This window comes from Diospyros lotus, chromosome 9, assembly GCF_014633365.1.
Source record: "Diospyros lotus cultivar Yz01 chromosome 9, ASM1463336v1, whole genome shotgun sequence".
Taxonomy (NCBI): Eukaryota; Viridiplantae; Streptophyta; class Magnoliopsida; order Ericales; family Ebenaceae; genus Diospyros; species Diospyros lotus.
Window position 1 is genome coordinate 37,578,318 of NC_068346.1, and position 24,508 is coordinate 37,602,825.

General features: G+C 35.8%; 4 protein-coding genes across 6 annotated transcripts in view; 3 read left to right on the forward strand and 1 right to left on the reverse strand.

Annotated features, from left to right (window-relative positions):
- Window positions 1–2,553, forward strand: part of LOC127809662 (L-type lectin-domain containing receptor kinase IX.1-like) — a 165,530-nt gene extending 162,977 nt beyond the window's left edge. Inside the window, exon 3 of one of the 2 annotated variants that reach the window (XM_052348643.1) lies at window positions 1,984–2,553. In XM_052348643.1, the coding sequence (XP_052204603.1) occupies window positions 1,984–2,240 (257 nt within the window). In that variant the 3' untranslated portion in view covers window positions 2,241–2,553. Of the gene's footprint in view, window positions 1–442 lie in introns of both variants that reach the window. The other variant, XM_052348641.1, reaches the window with a different exon arrangement.
- Window positions 2,554–12,104: 9,551 nt separating this feature from the next.
- LOC127809405 (uncharacterized) lies at window positions 12,105–14,227 on the forward strand. Its single transcript, XM_052348166.1, has 2 exons — window positions 12,105–12,170; window positions 12,903–14,227. Exons 1-2 carry the CDS (start codon window positions 12,105–12,107, stop codon window positions 13,602–13,604), a joined length of 768 nt encoding a protein of 255 aa, XP_052204126.1. The 3' UTR covers window positions 13,605–14,227.
- A 1,798-nt stretch (window positions 14,228–16,025) lies between these two features.
- Window positions 16,026–18,048, forward strand: LOC127810195 (gamma-glutamyl peptidase 5-like). The gene is made up of 3 exons (XM_052349529.1): window positions 16,026–16,533; window positions 17,394–17,735; window positions 17,882–18,048. Exons 1-3 carry the CDS (start codon window positions 16,222–16,224, stop codon window positions 17,984–17,986), a joined length of 759 nt encoding a protein of 252 aa, XP_052205489.1. The 5' UTR covers window positions 16,026–16,221; the 3' UTR covers window positions 17,987–18,048.
- An 834-nt stretch (window positions 18,049–18,882) lies between these two features.
- On the reverse strand, window positions 18,883–23,289 carry LOC127810196 (uncharacterized). 2 transcript variants are annotated; one of them, XM_052349532.1, is made up of 5 exons: window positions 23,195–23,289; window positions 22,599–22,637; window positions 22,414–22,500; window positions 22,153–22,325; window positions 18,883–19,147 (listed from the first exon to the last, which is right to left on the reverse strand). In XM_052349532.1, the coding sequence occupies exons 1-5, from the start codon at window positions 23,211–23,213 to the stop codon at window positions 19,049–19,051; spliced, it is 417 nt and encodes a 138-aa protein (XP_052205492.1). In that variant the 5' UTR covers window positions 23,214–23,289; the 3' UTR covers window positions 18,883–19,048. The 2 variants fall into 2 exon arrangements, with proteins under 2 accessions (XP_052205492.1, XP_052205490.1); XM_052349530.1 differs by having other exon boundaries at window positions 23,192–23,285.
- Window positions 23,290–24,508: the final 1,219 nt, after the last annotated feature.

Below are 24,508 nucleotides of genomic sequence, written 5' to 3' on the forward strand. Positions count from 1 at the left end.
AGTCCACGGAGACTGGGTTTTCTTCTTCCAAGACCAAGACTCCAGAGCGATGTCTTCTCTGGTTAAGCTATAGGTATTTATATCTGATGGCATGGATTCAGCTGCAAACTACAAGAATTTTTTAGAATATGGGGATCTCCAACAACTCACCAGCAGGATCACCCAAGTATATTGTCATTTATTTTCTCGCCATTTGCTGCGTGCAGCTTGCAGATGAAGCCCCTTGTGCAAATGCACTGCAATTCAATATCTCCAGCATTGGACCTCAACATCAAAACGACTATATAAAAACCTACGGAAATGCTTATATCTCAGAGCAAGGCATCCAAGTCACAACAGACGACAGAGGCGCAGCCCGTTCCATGAAAGCCGGCCGAGCCACCTATGTCGAGCCTCTTCTTCTGTGGGATAAAGCTTCTGGAAATTTGACAGATTTCAGCACCTATTTTGCGTTTGTGATCGACTCAACTGGGAACCCGGACTACGGAGATGGACTAGCATTCTTTATTGCCCCAACTGCTGATGTTCCTAATAACATCACTACGGGTTCAACCATTGGCCTTCCAATCAACAACTCTACACAGCCACCAGTCTTCCCATTTCTTGCTGTGGAGTTTGATACATATCCCAATGGGCAATTTGATCCGAAAACATCATTTCAATTTCCCTTTACCCATGTAGGTATCAACATCAACTCTATCACATCAAATGTTACTCAAGAGTGGTCTAGCAACATTACCGGTGGAGCAACAAATGAGGCTTGGATTACTTACAATTCCAGTTCGAAAAATTTGAGTGTTGTTTTCAGTACTTCCTTTGTAAATAACGAGACGATCGAAGGAGCCCTTCATTTCATCGTTGATCTACGGCACTACTTGCCAGAATGGGTTAAAATCGGTTTTTCAGCTTCAACAGGATCAAGTTTTGAGAAAAACAATGTTAAATCATGGAGTTTTAGTTCGAGTTTGGTTGACCCTAAAAAAACAGCTTCCAGCCCCTTAAGCAAGGGACTGGTGGTGGGACTGAGTGTGGGCCTACCAGCTTTGGTGCTTGTGTTGGCCTTGGCTGGTTATGTCTTCTGGAAGAAAACTAGAGCAGAGAACGAATTTGCAATTGAACTATCTATGGATAATGAATTTGAGGCAGGTACTGGGCCAAAGAAGTTTTCATACAATGAACTATCCTGGGGAACTAGTAACTTTGCAGAGGAACAGAAGCTTGGGGAGGGAGGATTTGGAGGTGTTTACCGAGGTTTCTTGAGGGAATTGAACTCCTATGTTGCCGTGAAGAGGGTATCAAAGGGGTCAACGCAGGGAATAAGGGAGTACGCGTCAGAAGTGAAGATCATTAGCCTGTTGAGGCATAGAAACCTGGTGCAACTCGTTGGTTGGTGCCATGAGAAAAAACAACTCCTCCTCGTATACGAGTTCATGGAAAATGGCAGCTTGGATTCCCACCTCTTCAAACAGAAAACCTTGTTGACATGGGCAATAAGGTGTAAAATTGCTCAAGGCCTGGCCTCAGCACTGCTCTACCTGCACGAAGAATGGGAACAATGTGTGGTCCATAGGGATGTGAAGTCAAGCAATGTTATGTTGGATTCAAATTTCAATGCCAAACTAGGTGATTTTGGATTAGCTAGGCTTGTTGACCATGATAAAGGATCACAAACCACAATTGTTTTGGCAGGCACAAGGGGTTATATGGCGCCAGAATATGTAGTTACAGGCAAAGCTAGCAAGGAATCAGATGTCTATAGCTTCGGAGTTGTAGCGCTGGAGATAACTTGTGGAAGAAAAGCCATTGACAATAAGGTCCCAGAAAGCCAGATGATACTGGTTCAGTGGGTTTGGGACCTCTATGGTATAGGACAACTGCTAGAGGCAGTGGATCCAAAGATTGGCGCAGATTTTGACCTGCAAGAAATGGAAAGATTAATGATTGTTGGGCTCTGGTGCGCGCACCCTGATCACAATCTCCGACCTCCTATTAGACAAGCAATTCAAGTGCTTAATTGTGAAGCCCCATTGCCCATCCTTCCGGCAACAATGCCAGTGGCAACATATTTTGCTCCCCCACTAAATTCCTTGACATCTCTGGTTTCTTCTACCTATGGCACCAACTTTTCTGACAGCAGCCAAGTCCAGTCTTCAAGCTATAGTTACAACACTGATTCTTCAAAGGTCACATCTTCTTCTGCATCTGCATCTGCATCACTTTTGTATTCAACAACAAGATGATTCTAACTGTATCTGCATGCCACCTAAAATTTATCTGCTACATATATGATGTATTACGTATGATTATATGTATGTTGTTTCAAAAATAACATTGCCTTTTAGTTTGAGATAATAAGGTCTAGAATAGAATTGGAAGGTGCTGGTGGGATTGGTGGCGACGGTGTTTGACTAGTAGAGCAATTATCAATGATCAGATAGGGAGGAGAGGGGGCTGTTCTGTTTTTGTTGCTTAGTGTTTGTAAGACTCGAATATAGCTCTCATGTGTGTTGGTTTTGTTCCTTCTTTATACAACCAGTGCTTCCATTAAATGTATGATTATGTGTATGTTGTTTCAAAAGGGAATTGTTATTTTGATTACATTTTCTCACGCAAGTCTGGTATAAAAAAAGTATAATTGCCAGAATAGAATGTAAATCTCAAACGTCGGCAGCTTTGATGAAGTTAGAGAGCTGAGCAACCTTAAAGGCATCCAATGTGCAGGAAACAGAACCCATTGCCTTCCTACCATGCTGAGTAGTTGCTTTGGACGATGGGGCTTGTGGCATGGCCCACGGGGCTTGTGGCTTGACCTTTCCTTTTTTTTTTTTTTTTTAGATAACGCGCTATTGACCTTTCCTTCATGCACAATAATATTGCTTGTCTTTCTTCGGCTTTAGAGCCGTGGTTGAATTAATTAGATAGTCCTGATGGATGGATGCAGGCCCACGTATAGTGTAATTGAATAGTCCATAATTATGTTAATTTAGGGCTCATAAATTTGAGAGAAAATTAACTATTTTATCCTTATATCAAAATAACAATTTTATCCCTATATAAATCTCTCTCTTTTCACCCATCCAAGCCCGGACCTACAATGTACTTGAAGAGCCCATTATCTCATGGCCCATAACTATATAATTTAGGGGTCCATAAATTTGAGAGAAAATTGATTATTTTGTTTTTACGTCAAAATGATGATTTTGCCCCTATATAAATCTCTCTCTTTTCACCCACCCATTGAAGTCTGGACTTCCAGTGTAATTGAAGAGTCCATTGTCTCAAAACCCATAATTATGTTAATTTAAGGGGCTCATAAATTTGAGAGGAAATTGACTATTTTGTCCCTGTGTCAAAATAATAATTTTGCCCCTATATAAATCTCTCTCTTCCCACCCACCCACCTATCCAAAATCTGCATAACGCATCTCTTTCTTTCTCTCGCAAACTCTCTCTTTCTTTCTCACTCTCTCAAGAACATCTCTTTAAATAATTGATTTTATGAAATTCAGTTGTTTGATTTTGGATCCGACCATATTTTTATCGTGAAAGTGGCACCAATTTACAAGAGGGTGAATCTTTTATTCTTATCAGTAATTATTTTCAATATAGATCCATGATATATACGTATATACGCACAATTTGAGTTAGGCTAAAAGTTTAATCTTAGATCCATGGAGATTCGATCGTTAGATCTTGTTGGTTTTTTTGTATGTTGGTCGATGGGGATATGTAGGAGTGTTCAACAAAATCGCTGGACCATGGTTTCCGGTCGAACCGGACTTGACCGAACCGGACCGAATCGGTCGATTTTTTTTAACTGGCGATTCGATTCGGTTTGGAAAATTGCCAAACCGCTCAGTTCACGGTTTGGCAAACCGGCGGGTCGGTTCAAAATCGAACCGCTCGTATATACAATATATAATTTAAAAAATATATAATTTATATATTATAAATATAAAAAGAGGCAGCGAACCCTCTCGGCTCTTCCTCTCCTCATTCTTTCCCCTTTCCCCCCAACCAAACCCTAACCCTATTGCTTGAACCGAATCGCACCCACCCACGCCTGTCGCATCTCACCATCTTTCTCTCCCATTTCCCTCGGATGATCGTCGATCGGCACCAACCCACCAGCGGCCCCCACACCATCGCAGGCTCGCAGAGTCAGCACCTCACGCCATCGCAGTCAACACCTCACGTCGGCAGCCCCCACACCATCGCAGACTCGCAACAATCCGACGCCCGTCGCCCCATTTTCTTCCTCCTCCCATTCCAATCGCCAATCACCGGTCGCTGGTATGCTCTCTCTCTCTCTCTCACTTTCTGTTGATTATTTTTTAGTGCAAGTTTTTGGTATTCAAGCAATGGACTCACTTCAGCGATGGTTTCGTCTTGTACTATACTAGCTTGATGAGGTCCTTAGGGATGTGTTTGTGTTGCGTTTGCTAGCAAATCAATTTGATGTTTTCTTAGAATTTTTTGGACCAGTCGCAAAATTTATGAAATCGCGAAAACCGAACCTCAAAATGCAGTGTGGTTCAATTCGATTTTTCGCACCAAATCAAACCGTTTGGTTTGATTTGGTAGAAAACTGAGCTTGCGATTCGACGCATTAAACCGACTCAAAACCAACCAAACTGAACCGCGAACACCCCTAGGGATAAGGGTGTTAGGTAGTTGCCTCTGATCATCGGAAATCACCGGCCACGGTGGCCAGTGGCGTCTACCAGTGAGATCCCCTTTCTTGAGCAATTTATATTTTTGTTATTTTTTACAATATATATATATATATATCTTAGTGAATTAGAAGCTCTAGGATTTTATGCATTCATTGGTTTGACAAAAGAAAAAAAATTTATTCACCAACAGTAGGTAGGTATTGAGAGTAAATTCCATTTTAAGATCAGTGATGGAAAAATTAAAAAACTTTGGGAATATGTAGAGCAACCTATAAAGCAATATGCAGAGAATTTATATTTTATTATTATATATTCTTATATATGTGATACTTTATATTATTGGACCAAACAATTGTAAGTATTTCAAATATTCTATTTTTAAAATAGTATTTCAAATATTTGTTCTCATGTACTTTAAAATGCTACAATTTCAAACTCAATTGTTCTGTTGATTATACATGTTACAGATGCATCTACAGGAATAATTTTTTTTAAATTGAAGTTGATCAAGACTCATCTTCACTCAACTGTGTCATAAAACAAATTGAATGGATTAGTTATGTTATCTATTAAGAAAAAAATGCTCGAATAACTTGATTATATAAATTTAATTGATATTTTTGTCTTCAAAATTATGATCAGAGTAGTTTTTAATTGATTATTTAAAAAAATTGATTTTATTTTTTGATATGGTATGAATATTTGTTTATTTTTTTATATTTTATTTATTAAAATAAAATTTAAATGTATGTTATAATTTAGAAACTTATTTTTACGTTTCGACCGAGGACCCAAAACTTAGGTAGGGCACCAAATGGATGGAGCAGCTTAGCTATCAGGCATTAAGAAGCACTTGGAGACTTGGCCTCCAAGTTCTCTCTTTTTTATTTATTCAATTATTTTAATTCGGATTAAATCTGATAATGTAGAAAGAACTGAGTGTTAGGTTGACCACCTTGGAGCACGCAAGTAAATTACACCAGACAATCTAATTAATTCAAGTCAATTGGAATTTAACACTTTATCTGTGTTTGGAAACACATTATGGCTATGTTTGGTACATCCAGACGGAGGGAAAGGGGAAGAGAATAGGAATAGAATGACTCCTCTATTCCAAAACCATGTTTGGTATGGGTAGAAATGGAATGGGTCAGGGCCGGCCCTGGGCATAGGCTGCCTAGGCCTAGGGCCCATGCCCATTTTCAGCCAGTAGGGGTCATGCCTATTTTAATTTTTAAATTTTAAATTAATTAATAAAATAAAATTAATTAAAAATAAAAGAGAAGTTACGGGGCATGCCTATTTTAAACCATTGTAAATTTTTAATTAATCTTAATCTCTCACTTTTCTTTTATCAATAATTAATTCTATGAGTATCAATATAATTTTTAATTTATCTCAATTTTTTACCTTCCTTTATTAATAATCAATTTCATTTCTATGCGTCTAGTAGTAGCACCCATCCCCTCACAACGATTCCATGTATTTTTAATTAATCTCAATCTCCCTCTTATATGATTGTATCACAATTATTTTCATACGTCTGGCAGTGATCGCGCGACTCCATCGTCTTCCTCAGTTCAACTCCTTCTCAATCTTTTATCCATCAATTATCACTGCATCTACTATCAATTTGCACAGGTGTAGGTCCTTAATCCAATTGATTTCATAATTATGCATTCTCTTTGATAATTTCATTTTCGTCCTCATCATCCCGTTGTGTGATTTATCAGTTATATCTTTTGATTTTTTTTATTAGCCCTTAAATTATCAATTAATTTTGTGTTTATATTTCAATATTTGTGATCTCTCTCTTATTAGTGAATCTACACTAATGGATTGACGATTATGTCTATTGAAAAATATATATTGGAATAAATTAATTATAATAGTTTAATTATTGATTTTTCATCTAAAACTACTAAAAAAGTAAATTTAAAGTGAAGTATTATGAATTTTATATAATAATTTTTTATTTATATTAATTTTATTTTTAAATATAGTCGTAGAGGGCCCATAAAAAATTTAGCTTAAGGCCCTATAATCTCAGGGCCGACCCTGAATGGATAACAGAAAATAGGTGCGTACATACTAATCCAGCCACGATATTTAAATAGAGATTTAGAGGGTGTTTGGCTTAGTGGTTTTGACCGCGTAGAAGTCATTTTGTAGCTGATAAATTATATAGCTTTTGATGATTAAATGTTTGGCATAAATAATAAACTTAAAAGCTACCTCACTTAAAAGTTATTATAACAGCATTTAGCAAAAGTTGGTACCCCAACTTTGCCAAAAAATACTGCTAGGTTGACCAACAAAAGTACCAAAATGCCCTCAAATATTTTTTATATTTATATGCGTATCATTCGTTATCATTACATCTTCTCCCCAAAGTTCTTTTTCCCATCATTTTCTCCAGAAGCTTTGCTCTACCATTACTGTCACTCCCACCGTTGCCTCTCCTTCATATTGCCATCGTCATCGCCATCGTCCAATTGGGTCGCCGCAAACAGCCTCGTTCCAGATTCGGGTCACTCCATCACCGGTTCTTTCTCCAGATTCGTCGTAGCAAGCCGCCTTCGATTTTGGGTCGCGTCATCACCTGCCGCCTTCTTCTTTTCCAAATTCGTCGTTGCCGCCTCCTTCTTCTCCAGATCCGTCGTTGGGCCTCATCTCTAGATTCGACGTCGCCATTGTCGTCGCTAGTGGGTCTCCTCCTTGTCGCGCCATCGCCGCCTCTGCAAATACTATGTTTATATTTCTATAATATTATTTGCAATATGTTGTGTTGTGATTAATTTACTTGTTGTAAATAATATGTTTCTGATAACATTTTGTGATTTCTGATTAGTTTATGTAAATACTATGTTTTGTTATAAACTAGTCTTATCTAATTAGTTTCTGTATTTTATTTAATTATCAATTAAATAGTCTTATCTAATTTTATAATATATATCAAATTTATGTATGAAACAAATCCCATATTTTAGAAATAATTTATTTAAATATTAATGCTTTAAATGTATTGATAAAATATAAAAATAAAGATTTTTTTATAATATATCAACATATATATTTAATATTTTCATGCACTAAACCTAAATTAATAAATATAAAGTATTGTATTAATATTTTTTAATAATTATGTATCATTTATCAATTTATAATTTTTTTATCACAAATAATATTTTTATGCTTTTTAATTATATTATTCAGGATCATATCTATTTTAATATTTTTATCAAGTTCTGATAATTTATTAATTTTTACAAACCAAACACATAATTATTAACTGATAACTTAAAATACATTTACCCAAACAATTTATCAACTTAAACATAGCATAATTTTTATATTAAAAACCAACTAACTTAAAAGCTCAAATAAAAAACGCTATGCTAAACAACCTCGTAACAACAATGAAATACAGATCAATCTACCCAAATCCCTAATACTGACCATCCACCATATGTAATTGTAAAAAAGAAAATTTTAATAACAATGAAATACAAATAAAAAAAAATGGTATACGAAAAAAATCAATCAAAGCAAAAATCAGGGGACAGGGTGTAAGAAACATGAACTTGAGAGACAATCTGTGGCCAAAAGTTTCGGAAGAGAGAAATGGAGATAAGCGGCCAGAAATATCAGAGGTCGTCGCCGGCGGCAGTGGGCGATGAAGATCACTGTCTTTTCTAATTTTTGGGCACCTCCAGTTCTTGTTTCGGCCAGAAACCAAAAACTTCACCGGTTCTCGCCGGCAGCAGTGGGAGATGAAGGTAGGGTTCTTGTTTCAGTGGGCGAGGTGGTCGGGACAGAGAGAGTGGGCGAGCTAGTTGGGCCTGCAATAATGGGGGTTCTCCTTTCCGACTAGGTGAGAGACGGAGAAGGTGAGAGACGGACAGACAGCGTGAGAGAGAGTGAATGGCCAATGATTTAGTTTAGGTTTCCAACTAGGTGAGAGATGAAGAAAGTGAGAGACAGAGAGAAAACGTGAAAGAGAGAGTGAGTGGGGTGAGAGTTAAAGAGAGACTGAAAAAGGGAGGCGATAATTTGGGTTGGAAAATACTGTGAGAATTTGGGTTGTCAACCCATTAGTCCGTGTAGTATTATCCTTAGATTATATATTATATTTTAATTTTTTTAATAAAATATTTATTATTAAAAAATAAAATATACATGTATAACTTATGACTTTTTAACCTAGGGGGTTCTCACCGTTGGGAGCCTTAGGCGGCCGCCGCCTGGCTTAACGGACGGGCCGCCTCTCACGCTGGGTTTAATCAAATTTGTGAGTAAAAGATGAAAAGTTGTAAAGATGGTGGTTTTTAGTGAGTTTTATCAAAGGGATGCAGTGGTGTCGACAATAGAGGAGGGGCAGGTTTGGGTGGCTGCTGGCGGATGAGGGGGGTGGTGGTTAATGGTGGTTCTCAGCCACATCTGGTTCAAAAGAGGCAAAAGTTCACTCTGACTAGCAATGGAAATATTGGAAAAAAAATAAGATAAAATATTTATTTCATTCTATATTAGTGGGATCAACCCCATTCCAAACCCAACATGAGCAGAGTTTGACTCTAGTCGTCAACACAAAATAAGACTAGCTTCTATCTATGAGTCCACCTAGAGCGGGCCAAGTCAAGCCTAGCAAAACCTTATCAGATTAATCTATTTTTAAATTAATTTAAAAGTAATTTTAGAAAATATATTTATTTTGTATGGGACATAAATTTTTATATAAAAATATAAATATTTATGATGTATGAATTCTCTTTATGAATTGATAATATCTTCGATATATTTTCAAAATATTAGAGTTCTTAAATTAAATATCAATCACCCATATTTAAAATAAAAAATTATTTACAATTTTATGTTTTTATAAAATTAAAATTAATTAAGTTGAGAGCTTTTAGACATGTTAGATTACGAGTCCGAAAATATTATGCTTGATTGAGTTCTATATGGCTAAATTTATATTTTTAATCTTATATTTTTATATTTTTTTATGTGATCACTTGAATTTTTAATTATTTTAATTATATTTTTGAACTTAATTTTTAACTTAATTTAACTTTTATACTTTAACTTTTTCTTTTTTTTTTTTCATGTGGTAACACAAATTTTTTAATATTTTGATTACACCACTAAATCTGTATTTTTTATTCAATTTAATTATTATAATTTTATTTGTAAAAAAAAGTAAAATAAGATAATAAAATACCTATTACACTTTATTCATGTCAAAATAAAAGGGTCAAATTAAGTCTAAACTATAAGTTTAAGAGTATAATTGAAATAATAAAAAGTTTGAATTATTATATAAAAAAAAATTAAAGTCTAAATGTTAAAATAATAAAAATTTAAATAACTATAAAAAATATAAAATTTATAAATATAAAATATTTATATAATTAAAATAATAAAAAAATTAAATAACTATAAAAATAAAAAAATATAAATATAAATTTAACCGAATTCTATATAAATGACAAGTTAAGACTAGTCGAGTCCAACCAAAGCCCATGGGCCATTTGGACATATCTTGCGTGAGGTGCCGTGGCAGTAGAATCGTTATAGCGGATGTTTGCCCCTCAAATGAAAGATTTTGGCAGCGGAATCAAGATGATTGGTTGTCGTGACCCAAAAATGACACGTGTCTTCAGAAATCGCCTGTGAAAAATAATCAGATCCGGACTTACAAAATTATTAAGGATAATTCTAGAAATTCAAACAGCTCTATCAACAGCCTTACAAAAGATATTTAAAACTTTTTTATTTTAATTTTATTTACACGACCCAATGTCTAGTTTATCACCTGATATTTTCTCTCTTTCTATCAGTCAGAGACCTTATTTCTCTCTTTTCCCTTCATTGCGTCTACTCCACCTCCTTTTTTCTTTCTCTTCTTTCTCTCTGTTTCGTCTGCTACGCTCCTTTTGGTCTATTAGCCTCCAATGCAGCCACCTCTGCTGCAGTTCATCGTTACCATCAATGTTTTTGGTCGTCGTTCGGTACGGCTACAGCCTCCATCGTTGTTTCTCTTCCCATACTTTCTATTTCTCCTTCCCCACCTCTCTCTTCTCATTCTCGTCGTCGTTCATCATTGTTGAAGTCGTTGCCATTAACACTTTTGGTTGCCGACGCCTCTCTCCCTCTCTGGATCTTCTCGTTCTGGCCGACGACTTCTCCTTTCCTATCGCCGTTCGTCTCCGCCTTTCCAACTGGCATCTCCATCTCCATCTCCTTCTCTCTCCTATCATCGTTTGTTGCCGTTGCCTACCGTTTGCTGAAAATGTATATTTAATCTAAATATACAAATATACACAAATTAATTATATATATTACATAAAAGATTTACATCTGATATGCCCGCAAATTTTTGAAATTTTTATGTGAAACGAAAACGCAAACGTGGGCCAAAAACACCCAATAAAGTAGCTGAAAACCCAAGGAAATTAAATTAAATAAAATAAAAATAACAAAAAGGCAAAAAAGCCCAATTGGGGGCCAGCCGCAAATTTTGTTCTATTTTTTAAATTATAAAATAAAAATTGAACTATAAATTATAATATTATAATATTTATTTTTAATAAAAATATAATCTGTTTCATCACAATATAATTATATTTTTCTTTTATCATTCATACAAAATATAGGATATCAAATTTTATTATTGTAATTATGTTATGTATAAATAATTATATATATTCTTATGTTATTATTTATTTATATTGCTTGAATTAAAAAGTTAAGAATTGTATGTAAAATTGTATAAAATTATCACATTTCACAAAAATCAACAATTATATGTAAAATTATACAAAATTATAATATCATATTTTACGTTTATATAAATAATACAAATAGATAATATCATAAAAATATACCTTAACCTAAAATATATTTATTTGTCACTGTTCAAAATATATTTTTGTTTAAACAAATATATTTTTAATAAATATATTATATATGTGTTAATTTTAAAATTTTAAAACTTAAAAATAAAATAATCAATCCATACACTTTATTAACTGATGTTTTTATCATTTATGATAGAAGTTTTTATTATTTATGATAGATTAAGAATATGTATTTCTTAATCAAAATTGTAAAAATATTACATGAAATATATTAAAAAATAAATACAACTTCCAAACTTCCAGATTGGAGAACAACGGGAAATGACGATAAGAGAGAAAGAGAGATAGAAAGAGGCGTCGGCAACCAGAAGCGTTGATAACGACGAGCGGCGGAGGAGACGACTGTAACAGGGATGAAAACAGCACTAGAGACGAACGCCGAGAGAAAGCGTTGATGGCAACGGCGAGGAGAATGAGAAGAGAGAGATGAGGGGAAAAGAGGTGAGGGGAAGGAGAAAGAGAGAGTAGGGAAGAGAAACAATGATAGAAGCTGCAGCCTTACCGAACAATGACCAGAATCGTTGATGGCGGCGAAAAATCGCAGCAGATGTGGCTGCATCGAAGGCGAACAACGGCAAATGGACCAGAAAGAACGTAGCAGACGAAACAGAGAGAGAGAGAGGGAGGGAGAAAAAAGAAGGTGGAGCAGACGCAGAGAAAAGAGAAAAATGGTCAATGAATGATAGAAAGAGAGAAAATATTGGACGAAAAACTAGACATTGGGTCACGTGAATAAAATTAAAATAAAAAAAAAATAAATACCTTAGGTAAGGCTGTCAGTAGAACAGTCTGGCCCTCTAGAATTATCCAATTATTAGATCGGCCTCCAAATTTGGACTCTCTGTCACATCGGCCCCATCCCTAACTCAAATCCCCATTTCCAGAGATCTCCCTCTTTCTTCTCTTACTCTTAAGAGTCTGAGCTGCTGCGATTTCCCTCAAATTTTACGCCTCTCACCAAGACTCCACCCGCCACCAGCCACCCTCTCTGTAGTTTATTACTCTACGCTGTAGCAACGTAAGATTGTTCTTCCATTTCTATGGGCAAATGCGGCGCCAATCATGAGCTTGTGTGATGTTGCGTTTGAATGGTTCAAATTTGGATTAAAGAATCTGTAGATCCAATTCCCCAAGATGCAGATTCTGGGTCACTTCTGTTTACGGCTGACTGTTTTCTCTGTTCTTGACTTCTACCTGACATTTTTGCAATACATTTTTGGGTTTCCCTCCATGGATTGTGTTTCATGCTTCAAGTTTTTGTGTCAAGAGCACTGGATTCTTGATATCTGAGTGTTTCAGCCAATAGCTTAATTTGCTGGGTCTCTTCTTGCTATTCAGTTTGGCCCTGAAGGTTTTGCTATTTGGTTTTCATTATAAGGGCGTCACTCAGTTGCTATGTGATTTGAGAAATGGGGGGGTTTATTCCAGTAACCGCTATGCTGAGAAATCCAACCGAAAGACTAGCTTATTGGGACCTTGGAAGAACTCAGAAATAAGAAAAGATGGCAATGGTGATGATACTAGTGAAGAAGAAGAAGAAGAAGTTGATGTATTGGCATTGCGGAAACTGGTCAAGATTGAGAAGGAGAGGGCCAATACTGCTAATTTGGAACTTGAGAAGGAGAGGATGGCAGCCACCACTGCTGCCCATGAGGCAATGGCGATGATTTTGTGCCTTCAAAACGAGAAAAGCTTGATTGAAATGAAAGCCAATCAGTACCGTAGGTTGGCCGAGGAAAAGCAGCTTCATGATCAGGAAGTGATTCAATCATTGAGATGGATTGTGATGAAGCATGAATCTGAAAGGAGTCTTTTGGAACACCAATTGAGTTCTTACAGGCGAAGATTGAAGCTACTCACCAAGGGTGGTGACGAAGGGGATGAATCCCGTTGTATCAATCATGAATCCCTCAGTTTTTTCAATTTCACCATTGAGGATAGTCCTGCTGATGCACTAATTAGCTCACTTGACACGGATTCATCACAGCAGCATAAGTTCCAACTTTGATATTGGCTTCTCTTCTACCAAGTTTAAATGGGCAAAGTCGCACATTTTTCCCCCTTAATATCGCGACGTTATGCTGTCATCTACCACTATGCTACAACTCTCCGCGACAATGAATCTCTAAAAATTGTAGCAAAATAACCAATTAAAAAGGTGTTACTCTGGATTTGTGCTTTGATGATGGTACAGTTTGCAGGTCCTTGTAGAACTGAGAATGTATCAATATCAATCGATCTCTCATGCTAATGCAAGGCTTGGAAGTTTACTGCAACCCATGTTTCATATGTTGATTGATTTTGCATTTCATACTTTCCTGTACATTGTTGAGTATGATACAGCATGATAATTCAAGGTGGCAGACAGACAGACAGACACCTTTCCTAAAGAGCGTTGGTAAGAGTTGGCACAATGAAATTAGTGGCATTATTGTTATCATCATCTTGTATGTGGCATTAGATTTAGATTAGGTTGAATGAAAAGACCATTCCTTTTCCCTGGTTCCACCTCTTCCTCAAAGGTCACCATCTACAAACATTTGGGGAATATTTTATAGCCTCTCTATTTAATGTAGTCACAAGATCTTTTAGGAAGACTTTTGTTGTGTGTGGGTGGGGGGGCGTCTGTATCAAAATCCATCTCAATTATTATAAATGCTTAAGGGTATCTTAAATTTTTAAGTACCCTTTTTCTTTTACTATTGAAAGATGTTCTTTAGGCCCATTCAAACTGATACCTTAGATTAATGGTAAAAAAAATGTTAATCCTTTATTTTCTGTTTTATCAAATAACATGCATAGTTGCTAAGAAAACAAAAATCCGAAAAACATGTATAACTATCCGTAGTTATATCATTAAACATAACTTATTTAATGACTAATTAATTGAAGAGAGGTTTGGGGTCTATCACCACGCCGAATAATGGTTGTACTCTCTACTAGTTTTTCATAGTTTCAAAGAATTTCTAACAATTCTCGAACTTGAACTTGTCTAGAGTTGTTTTATTTAGAAAAAGAGAGTAAAGTCTAATTTCTCAATAAATTCTTTGAAGTAAATTCTTTGACATATAAATCGGCTATAATACTCAAAAATGATATAGTGATGATATAAATAATATTTAATTAATGAAGTACTTGATTCTTGAAAACTTGTATCCTTAAATAAGCTTGTTAAGAGGTCGATAAGGGTTAAGACTTATGCCTTGTGAGTAGCCATTTGATTCTTTAGGTGAATTAAGTGAGCCAACAATACCATATAGGTGTGGGCTTATGCCTTGTGAGTAGCCATTTGATTCTTTAGGTGAATTAAGTGAGCCAACAATACCATATAGGTGTGGGCTTACGGCTAAGACCCATCTTTTGTATTCTCTATTTTGATAGTTTTGGGTCAACTTTTGAACCAATTCCAAACAAACTTTACTCTTCAAACTTGATTTTATTGGGTCTTTAAATTAAATCTAAATGACTAAGTTTAGGCTTTTCCATATAAAAGAGATATTTTCCTATTTGTTCCTAAAGTCAAATGGGCCATTAAAACTAATTATGGGCCATCAACACTAATTTTGTGGAACAAATTACATGGCAACTTCTTATGGGTAGCAATTTTATGGTGCATGTTGTTCTCATATGCACTGCTCAACATGTGAAACGTGTGATTTTGGTTAGGGGTGGACTTGTTTAATCCCACAAAACTTGTAATAATAATACACAAAATAAATGATTAGCCCATTAACAAAACCAACGAAAATATATTTGAGTTTCTAAAGTTGGCATGACGACAAAGGACTATACTATATTATAATTTCTATAAGATGATATAACACATATAAATTTATAATAATTTATTTATTATTGTAAATTATTATTAATTTTAAATAAAATTATTATAATTTTGTGTGTATCATATATTAATTTATGAAAATTATTTATGTCACTTGGTCACTTCTTATACACAAAAATTCGAAAAAATAATTTATTTAATGTAACGTAATCCATTAATTTATTATTTAATGCAATGATATTGACATTTGGAAAAGGACATGACCCATACGTAATGTAACGTAATCCATTAATTAGTAAAAGATAGAACATGATTAATTAATGAAAAACACGTTTTATTAATTGGAATGTGAATTAGTTTTAATTAATCTTATTTAATATTAAAATATCTATAAAAAAAATAAGAATATTATATAAGGACTGACCGACTGACTGACTGAGTTTATTAAAAAATATTAAAATAATAGATAAAGTAAATTTGGGGTTGAATTTACAAATCCATACACGTAGACGCAGGGGGTAATCTGTTAATTGGGGGGGGCGGGGGGGGGAGCGGGGGGGTATATTCGTAAATTGAGCGGCAGACATGACCCGCACTGTACTCCCATGGCCATGAGGTGGGTTGTTATTTGCGGGAAGTGCTTGCTTGCTTGCCGTGTCATCAACTTCACTTCCCTAACCCTTGAGAGAGGAGAAGGAGAAGGCCAGGCCTTTGAGGAAGACAAAACCTAGCTTCTCTCTCCCTCTCTCTCTCTGGCTCTCGCTCTCTGGAACTCACTCTAGAGAGAGAAGAGAAACAGACCATTCCATTGAGAGAGAGAGAGAGAGAGAGAGAGAGAGAGAGAATGGGCAGTGGGAAGAGATTTGCAGTTCTGCGGTGCGCGGAGGACTCCGACTACGTGAAGAAGAGATACGGCGGGTATTTCGGAGTGTTCGTCGGAATGCTGGCGGAGGAAGGCGAGATCTGGGACGTGTACGCCGTGGCGGCGGGAGAATTCCCCGCCGACGACGAGATTGCTGGTTACGACGGCTTCGTCGTCACCGGAAGCTGCAGCGACGCCCACGGCGACGATATCTGGATCTGCAACCTGTTGAATCTCCTCAAGAAGTTGGACACCTTGAAAAAAAGAGTTCTCGGCGTTTGCTTCGGCCACCAGGTAGGTATCCTACATTCCCGGTAATTTTGTTTGGTCGACGTTGAACTAATTTTAATTTCAACTTCCTTTTTATTGGAAATCACTTTGAAAGATTTATCACTTTGGAAATCACCATATCATGATATTCCTAAGCTTTAGAGATAATTTCTTTTTGAATTTCATTACACTAAAGTGTGAGCAAATATTTGTTTGTCTGGTGTTAATTGTTGTTTCAATTTGGGATAAAGGAAGGGGTTCCAACAAATGTCCCAAACTACTACTTTTGGACACATTTTCCCCAGAAACAAACAGAAAACTAGAAGAAGAGGAAATATCGGAATTTTGATGCTTCCGTGGTCCACAGTACTTCAGCCTTTGAAACGTGTCCATTTCTTTCATGGGCAAACTATCTTCTAGGCTTGATTACATGGGGGTCATTGTCCATTTAGGTGACGTGAAAATTAGGGAACCAAATTGAATGATATTGCTCTTAAAATAATGTTATACATGGACAAGGTAATAGTTAATTAGCGGGAGAAATGACAGCAGCAAGCAGCAATTTCCATTCCTAAAGTGGTTCATTGCACCACGAAAGCCACTTTCTTTTGTTACTGGGTAGTTGGATAGTCCATTCCGCACTATAGCCAAGGCACCACACCTGCACGCCCAGCTATCACATCAGGGTGACCACTAAGAATTGTTTTTTATTTTTTATTTTTATTTATTTTTTTTTTTTTTGGGGGGGGGGGGGGGGGGAGGGGGATAATGTGGCTTCACTTGAACATATAAGAGCTATAGAGCGACATGTATGTGTGTGCATAATTTGGTTGAGCAGCTGGGAAATAAATAAGACTGTTGGGTTTTGTTGTTGATTTGATCAGATACTGGGGCGTGCAGTGGGGGGAAAGACAGGAAGGGCGGCGTCAGGGTGGGACATTGGAGTGAGATGCGTTCATCTAACTCCGGCGGCAGCAAAGTTGTTCCCATCTCTTAAACTGCAGCAGCAGCAGGCCAACAAGATGGTACTGTCCGTAATCGAATGCCACCAAGATGAGGTGTGGGAGCTTCCCCCAAAAGCAGAGGTAATAGGGTGGTCGAACAAGACACGCATTGAGATGTTCAGGTGTGGGGATCACCTGATGGGCATTCAGGGCCACCCTGAGTACAACCCCGACATTCTTCTCCACCTCATTCACCGTCTTCTCCACCGCAATCTCATCTCGGTCCGTGTGTATATATATATATATATATGCATATGCTCTGCTTCTTCTTCTTAACATTTTCACTCCACCTGCCATTACTCAAACCTGATGGTAAACAAGCATCCGTGACTTTTTTTGTGTTCTGTTTTCATTTAAAATGCGTGCAGGAGGCTTGTGCTGAGGAGGCCAGGGCCAATTTGGAGGCTTGGGAGCCAAATGGGGAGGAGACACTCAAGAAGCTCTGCATCAGCTTTCTCAAGGGTAGGCTATGATCATCACCATTAATAAGCTTTTTAAAATAAAATTCAATAAAGATCGTCCGATTTTGAACCTACGTCCGCTCGATGTTCAATCCTATTGGACTATTACTGATCCATCCATGTGCTTGAGAAACTTCTGTGGACGTTAACATTGTTGCTTGGGCATTAATAATGTGAAAAGGACAACCAAATACAGTGCTTCCACAGACCAAAAAGCATTTGGAAATTATTCAGCCCAGAGAAATTTATTCCTCCTGGTTCCCCCCCAACCCCAAAACATAAAAGCAAAGAAACATATTGCTAATTTTTTTTAAAATATATATATATATATATTGCTTAACAATGAAAAATATTTATAAAAAAATTACATGCTAACCATACACCAAAAAATAAAACGAAAAATAATGTGCAAAATGGAAATTAATTTCTGATGTAAAATGTTTTACATTAAAAGAAACTTTTTAAGACTTTATAATGCATATGCAAAGTTCAACTACTAAATATGTTCTGTATTGTTATTTTTTTGTAAAAACATTAAAGATAATATTTAAATAGTTTGAACAAAACATGAATCGTAAGACCTTTCAGTCTCTTCTAACCCCCCCGCCGTTCTGCAATGGTATTAGTATCTCGATAAGTTTCAGCAAGCCCTCTTGTTTTGTCAAGGAATACACAAAATTAAGTATATAAGACAATTTCTCTCTCAATCTCCTTCTATGTTCAGCTCCTGCCAGTGAACTTCTTCCCACAGCAACTTCTGATGCAAATAAACAAAGCTTGACCACAACAAGACCAGTCACTCAAAAGGGATGCCCAAAATTTAGTCAAAGAAAAGAACCATCATTGAGCGAACCGCAACATTCTTGCTTTTGTCCAAACCGGTATCATTAATAAAAACAGACGCAACATTACCACAGAATAAGAGTTGTCTCATTATTGCCATTATTTTTTAGGTAAAGCACTAATAAGTACCATTTCCAACAAGCGTCAACAATGATAATTCCCAGGAAATCCACCAAAATGATAAAACAATAATTCCACCATTAATCAGATAAAAAGGATTGGCAGTTGTTCTTAGACGCTCATCATAGAACCAGAGTTCCTCTTGCACTCTGCCAACATATCCATATAGAACTGACACTTGCTGATGTCATTCCCATAGCTGTTCAGGCACTGCAAGAAAAATAATTAGAGAAACAACATTTAGAAAGCAATTTTTCCATCCTGACATATGCAGCAAAATACCCATTCAAGGAAGCTAAATTTAACTGATAGGAAGGATCATCAGCAACACAGTTAAGGTCATATGCAGCAAAATACCCATTCAAGGAAGCTAAATTTAACTGATAGGAAGGATCATCAGCAACACAGTTAAGGCTACAGGTCTCTCTTTGTGCAAGTTCATTGTAACAAAGACAAATTGCCATTCTTTAGTTGCATTCATAAAACTTCAAAGATTATAAGAGTAAGCATTTTACTACTATAAAAGAAAATCTACGTTTTCTTTCTCCAAGAAAAGTGACCCCTCACCCCCCGCCCTTCCTCCTTATCAAAGATTTGACAACATAAGCATTTCACGACAGAAGGAAAATGTATTTTTTCCCCTCCATGAGAAATGACTCATTTTTCTCTCCCCTCCATCTTTTTCCCTCCTTATCATAATTTACGTATTATATTCTCTCAGAGAACTATATTAGCATCTAGCTTGTTTCATTTATCATGCCTTAAATCCACTGCACTAAATGTTACATACTCAATATTTCGACAAGCAGGAGGCTTGTTATCCATTTGAAAGTGGGTGAGTGTAATCAGTGGCGGAGCCACATACAACCAAGGGTGGGCCGTTGCCCACCCTTGGATTTTTAAAAAAATTATTATATATAATAATTTAGTATTTTTTATTTTTTTTTTCTAAATGCCTACCCTGAATTTATAAAAAAATTTAAATTTTGGATATATTAGTCGATGAAGATAAAGGTGTCGGGTGATTGGCTCTTATTGCTAAACCACCAGCCACGATGGCTGGTGGCAATTCCCAGTGCATTTACGCGCATTGAGTTTGGCTAAAAGTTTAAACTTAGATTTATAAAATTTGCCCGTTAGATTTTACCAGTTTTTTAAGTAGAATAAGGATGTCGAGTGATTGCCTCTAATCATCGAAAACCATCGGTCACAGTGGTTGGTGGTGACTGCCAGTGCTTTTTTCAATATTAGTCAAAAATTAAAAATAAAATATATGAAAATTTGACTCACTTTTCTTTTATATATGTTAACCTTCCTTGACTATTTCTTTAACTATGTTTTAATTAAATGGATTAATTTTTTTTATTTTTTGTTACAAATTTATCGATTACATATTTGAAACTATGATAGAAAACATATTTTCTATCATGAAGTTTGTCAAGATTCAACTACGTAATTAAATTGGAGATCAATAATTAAATGGCAGTCTGTCATGAAGTTTATCAAGACTCGGCTGCATAATCAAATTGGAGATTAATGATTGAACGACAACTTAATTGTGTATATTAAAAAATAGATATTTAATAAAATTGATAATAATATTATTATGCGACGTTATTAAAATAAAAAAATACGTCGATTGTATAATTTATTGAAATATATATTTTAATATTATATTATTTTTAATTTTGTTATATTATTTAATTTTAGACAGAATTTAGAATTTAGGGTTTAATTTTTGCCCATCCTGCCTAAAATTTCTGGCTCCGCCACTGAGTGTAATCATTCCTCGCCAAGATATGCCTTGGACACGATCAGAGCAAAAACTCAAGAGTCATTGAAGCAGAACAGTGAAGAGTTGACGGCAGACAAAAGCTATATAATTGGCTTTTAGCTTAGAGGCTCACCTATACTCTAGACAACATTTTAACAAGGAGGGCAGTGTACTCGTGTGATATAGAGTTGAGGGTTCTTGTAAACTGTTTTCTTTGGAATTCTGGTGGATTGCTCTTGGGATTTGCGGCTGAATGTAGGACTGATCTTTGATCAGTTCAAACCAAGATATATCTTGCGCCTATTGTTTGGATTGGTTGTATCTCTTTCATTCTTTCATTGTTAAATTCGGTTCTCACATTTCCAGTTTATATTTTCTGTTGTTGGATGGTTTCGGCTGAGGAGTGTTGAGAGAATTGGCAATAGACTAAGTATTGATTGAGTATCTAAGAGCTCCTAATCCTAACAGTCCACAAGTCAAGCTCATCTAATTCTTGCACCATGGACCTTGGGATACGGGTAATTTCAAGTTTCTAATACACATTGATTTAATGTAAAACTATATCTCTGAAATACCATGATTGGAGTTTTCTAAGGAAGTTTGCACATAAACACAACCCCTCTTCAAACCCTCACAAAGCAAGGAACCTTGTGGACTAGACATGCCCTTTATTTAACTAACCATGTAGGACACATTCCCACATCCTATATGAACACAAATAAGTGCCAAGCAACCAACATGGACACCTTACCAATTAAGAAGAGCTATTAAACAGCTTGCCACCAAAATATGCATAACGAAACAAGGATGTTACTATGGATGAATGATCATACAAAAAACTGATAGGATAAAAAATGAGATTATTTGTCATAAAATCGAAGTGACCCCTATTGGAAACAAGATGCATTAGACATGTTAAGATAGTTTACTCATGCTAAAAGAAAATCAATAGACAAACTTGCAATGGGAGTAGATGGAGATGAAAAAGGTATCCACAAAAGAGGTAGACGAAGACCCAAAAAAATTCAGTAGCAAACTAATAGGTATGGCATGTGTAATAATAGTCTTACAAAAGATATAGTAATAGATAGAGATGATTGGTGGGGTAGAGTCCACATGGCGAACCCACTTAGTGGAATTAAAGCTTAATATGTTGTATTGAACATCTTGCCACCAAAATGCAGATGTTCCAGTCAAAAGTAATTATTGAATTCCATCAGATTGTTAGCCAACCCTCACAGAGTGGGCTATAACACTCTCTAGTCCACTGTCTATTTACTCCCTAAAAGTACTGCCACAAACATATCAGCATCTTCACCATCATTAAGGTTAGCTTGTGACATCATAACTGTAAAAACTCTAACAAAAGCTAACAATAATACTGTTCTAAATTTGTTATATAAATTCTGCAGACAATTAGGGTGTAAGAAATTTTACATACATCTTGGAATGCCTTGGAGTGCACGCTGCAAGCATCAGAACCCATAGTGCTTGTTGCAGGTGCTGGAGCAGCTGCTGCTTCAGAAACAACAGTTTCATGCTGAATCGTGCGAGGTCCCAGCACAGCATCCACAGCCCTGTGTGCCACAGCACTGCCGGTACCAAAGGCCATGCCTGCATCAAGGAGTAAAACAGAGCTTCAAACTTTAAGTCCAGGCTAGTTACTGATACAAAACTTATCATAGATGTGATACCCAGTTACCTTGAGCTACTGTTGCACCAAGATTTCCAAGCATGGATCCACCACCACTGCCAGGCTTAACAGGAGCTGGAGGAGGAGCATGGCTTACTGCAGCAATGCAATAGTAAGGCCATATAAGATCAAATGAAAAAGAGTATATACGTTGACGGCTTAAACAATGTATAAACACAATATAAAATTGGCACCTGGTGCAGGGCGAGGAGCTGCACGCGGTGCTGATCTTCCTGCAATCGAATTTCATTCAACATTCAAACGATTAGCAAAGCGAAGCTGCAAACAGAAATCGCTGACTGTACTATCTCAAATTCTCTTAGCTTTTTTTCTCCAACTAGCATTCTAATTTCGTTTCTTCCATCTTGCTTTTAGGTATGCTCTTTGATTTGTTACCAGAAAAAATAATAAAAAGGTGAATTGAATCACCACGAGCAACTAGAAATGGTCAATAATAAGCTGATCCAAACCGCCTTAAAAATCAATCGCCATGAAATCTTTGGAACAATTCGTGAACGCGATAGCAATAACCACCAAAGTCAACGCTACCGTAAACTTCTTCGCTAAAAGATGTGAATATATAAACTCCACAGAAAGCAACATTGCCTTTGTGATTCCCTCCGATTTCACAGCAAATAACCAGAAAAGCAGTTATATAAAAACGGCAAGAACAAACATATCAAGCCTTAATCCACACTTGTGGGATCGGCTACACCAGAAAACCAGTAAATAAAGGTAAATCAAATAGATCGGTACACAAAATGAGCGATGGAGATCGAGAACCGACCACCTGAGCTTCGGCGAGGCATGATTTTTCCCTGACGGCGCAAACCCTAGAGAGAGAGATGCTACAATTACTAAACCCTAACATTGGGCCGGTGGCTTATATAGGCTAGGCGGTTTGACCACTCGCAAGCTTTCAAGCTTTTTTTTTTTTTTTAATTACGCGCTTTCAAGCTTTTTTTTCAATTAAGCGTTTGACATCAGCAAATAAGTTAAAAGCTATATAGCTTAAACTCTAATTCATTAGCTTTTGAAAAATGCTTTCTTAACTTTGCCAAAACGTCACTAACTTGTTTTATGCATTTATCAATTAAATGACATATTAATCCTAATACATTTTACATATTTATAACTCTTATTTTTCTTCTCTTTATTCATCTCCTCCGTTGCAACGATAACACCTCTAGCAAATCGCTCGTCGCCTCTATCCTTGCGTCGCTGCTATTGTCGCATCTCTTTATTCATTATGTCAATTGTCGCCTCTTTTATTATTGGATCTTTTTTTTAAAAATCAAGAGTCACCTATCTCTTCGTTTAGATATCCTCTTACTTATAGATTGAATGCAACTTCATCTTGACATTGCCTTTTGCCTGATCACCCATCTCTTTTTTTTCTGTAGTCGGCCATCTTCTTCACCATATATATATATAATACATAATATATATTGACTTTAATAAAATATTATATTTGTATATTTTTTTAATAATTATATGTAATTTATCAATATCTAATGATCAAATTTTATCAGTTAGATATAAATTTATAATTTATTTTCATTAAAATATAGTATTTTTATAAATTTTATTTATATTATTCAGTACCATGTTCATTTTAGTTTTTTTGTCAAATTATAATAGTTTATCATTTATTTTAAATCAAACACATAACTATTAATTGATAATTTAAAAATATATATATGCAAATACATTACCAGTTTAAATGCTAATCAAGTTAAAAGTTTGTAATCACTTAAAAGCTAAGTGATTTAAAAGCTACAAAAAGAAAGATGCTTAGCCCATAAAGACGAGTAATTATAATTATTTTTTTAAATTTTAATAAAAATATCGTATATTGTGATATTTATTTAGATGTATTTAGGGGGCGTTTGTTAATCAATATATGGAATGAAAAAGCCAATATATGGGATGCATTTCGAACTTTTATATTTTTCAACATATTTGTTAAATTTATCTGATCATTATTGAAAAAATTATTAATGATCTCCTATCTTGATTTTTCAAGGTATACATCTATCTCATCCCTTAAGATAAGCATATCTTGATCTCTACATATAAGAAAAAAGATGACATCGTATCCTCT

What these genes read in the sequence shown, in the direction of transcription:
- LOC127810195 (XM_052349529.1), top strand. Translation starts at nt 16,222, where the DNA reads ATGGGCAGTGGGAAGAGATTTGCAGTTCTGCGGTGCGCGGAGGACTCC. An exon ending in GCGTTTGCTTCGGCCACCAG is followed by an intron (nt 16,534 to 17,393) that starts GTAGGTATCCTA and finishes TGATTTGATCAG; the next exon opens with ATACTGGGGCGTGCAGTGGG. An exon ending in TCCACCGCAATCTCATCTCG is followed by an intron (nt 17,736 to 17,881) that starts GTCCGTGTGTAT and finishes AAATGCGTGCAG; the next exon opens with GAGGCTTGTGCTGAGGAGGC.
- LOC127809405 (XM_052348166.1), top strand. Translation starts at nt 12,105, where the DNA reads ATGACCAGAATCGTTGATGGCGGCGAAAAATCGCAGCAGATGTGGCTG. An exon ending in TGCATCGAAGGCGAACAACG is followed by an intron (nt 12,171 to 12,902) that starts GCAAATGGACCA and finishes TTCAGCCAATAG; the next exon opens with CTTAATTTGCTGGGTCTCTT.
- LOC127810196 (XM_052349530.1), bottom strand. Translation starts at nt 23,213, where the DNA reads ATGCCTCGCCGAAGCTCAGGTG. An exon ending in GCCTCGCCGAAGCTCAGGTG is followed by an intron (nt 22,638 to 23,191) that starts GTCGGTTCTCGA and finishes ATTCGATTGCAG; the next exon opens with GAAGATCAGCACCGCGTGCA. An exon ending in AGCTCCTCGCCCTGCACCAG is followed by an intron (nt 22,501 to 22,598) that starts GTGCCAATTTTA and finishes GCATTGCTGCAG; the next exon opens with TAAGCCATGCTCCTCCTCCA.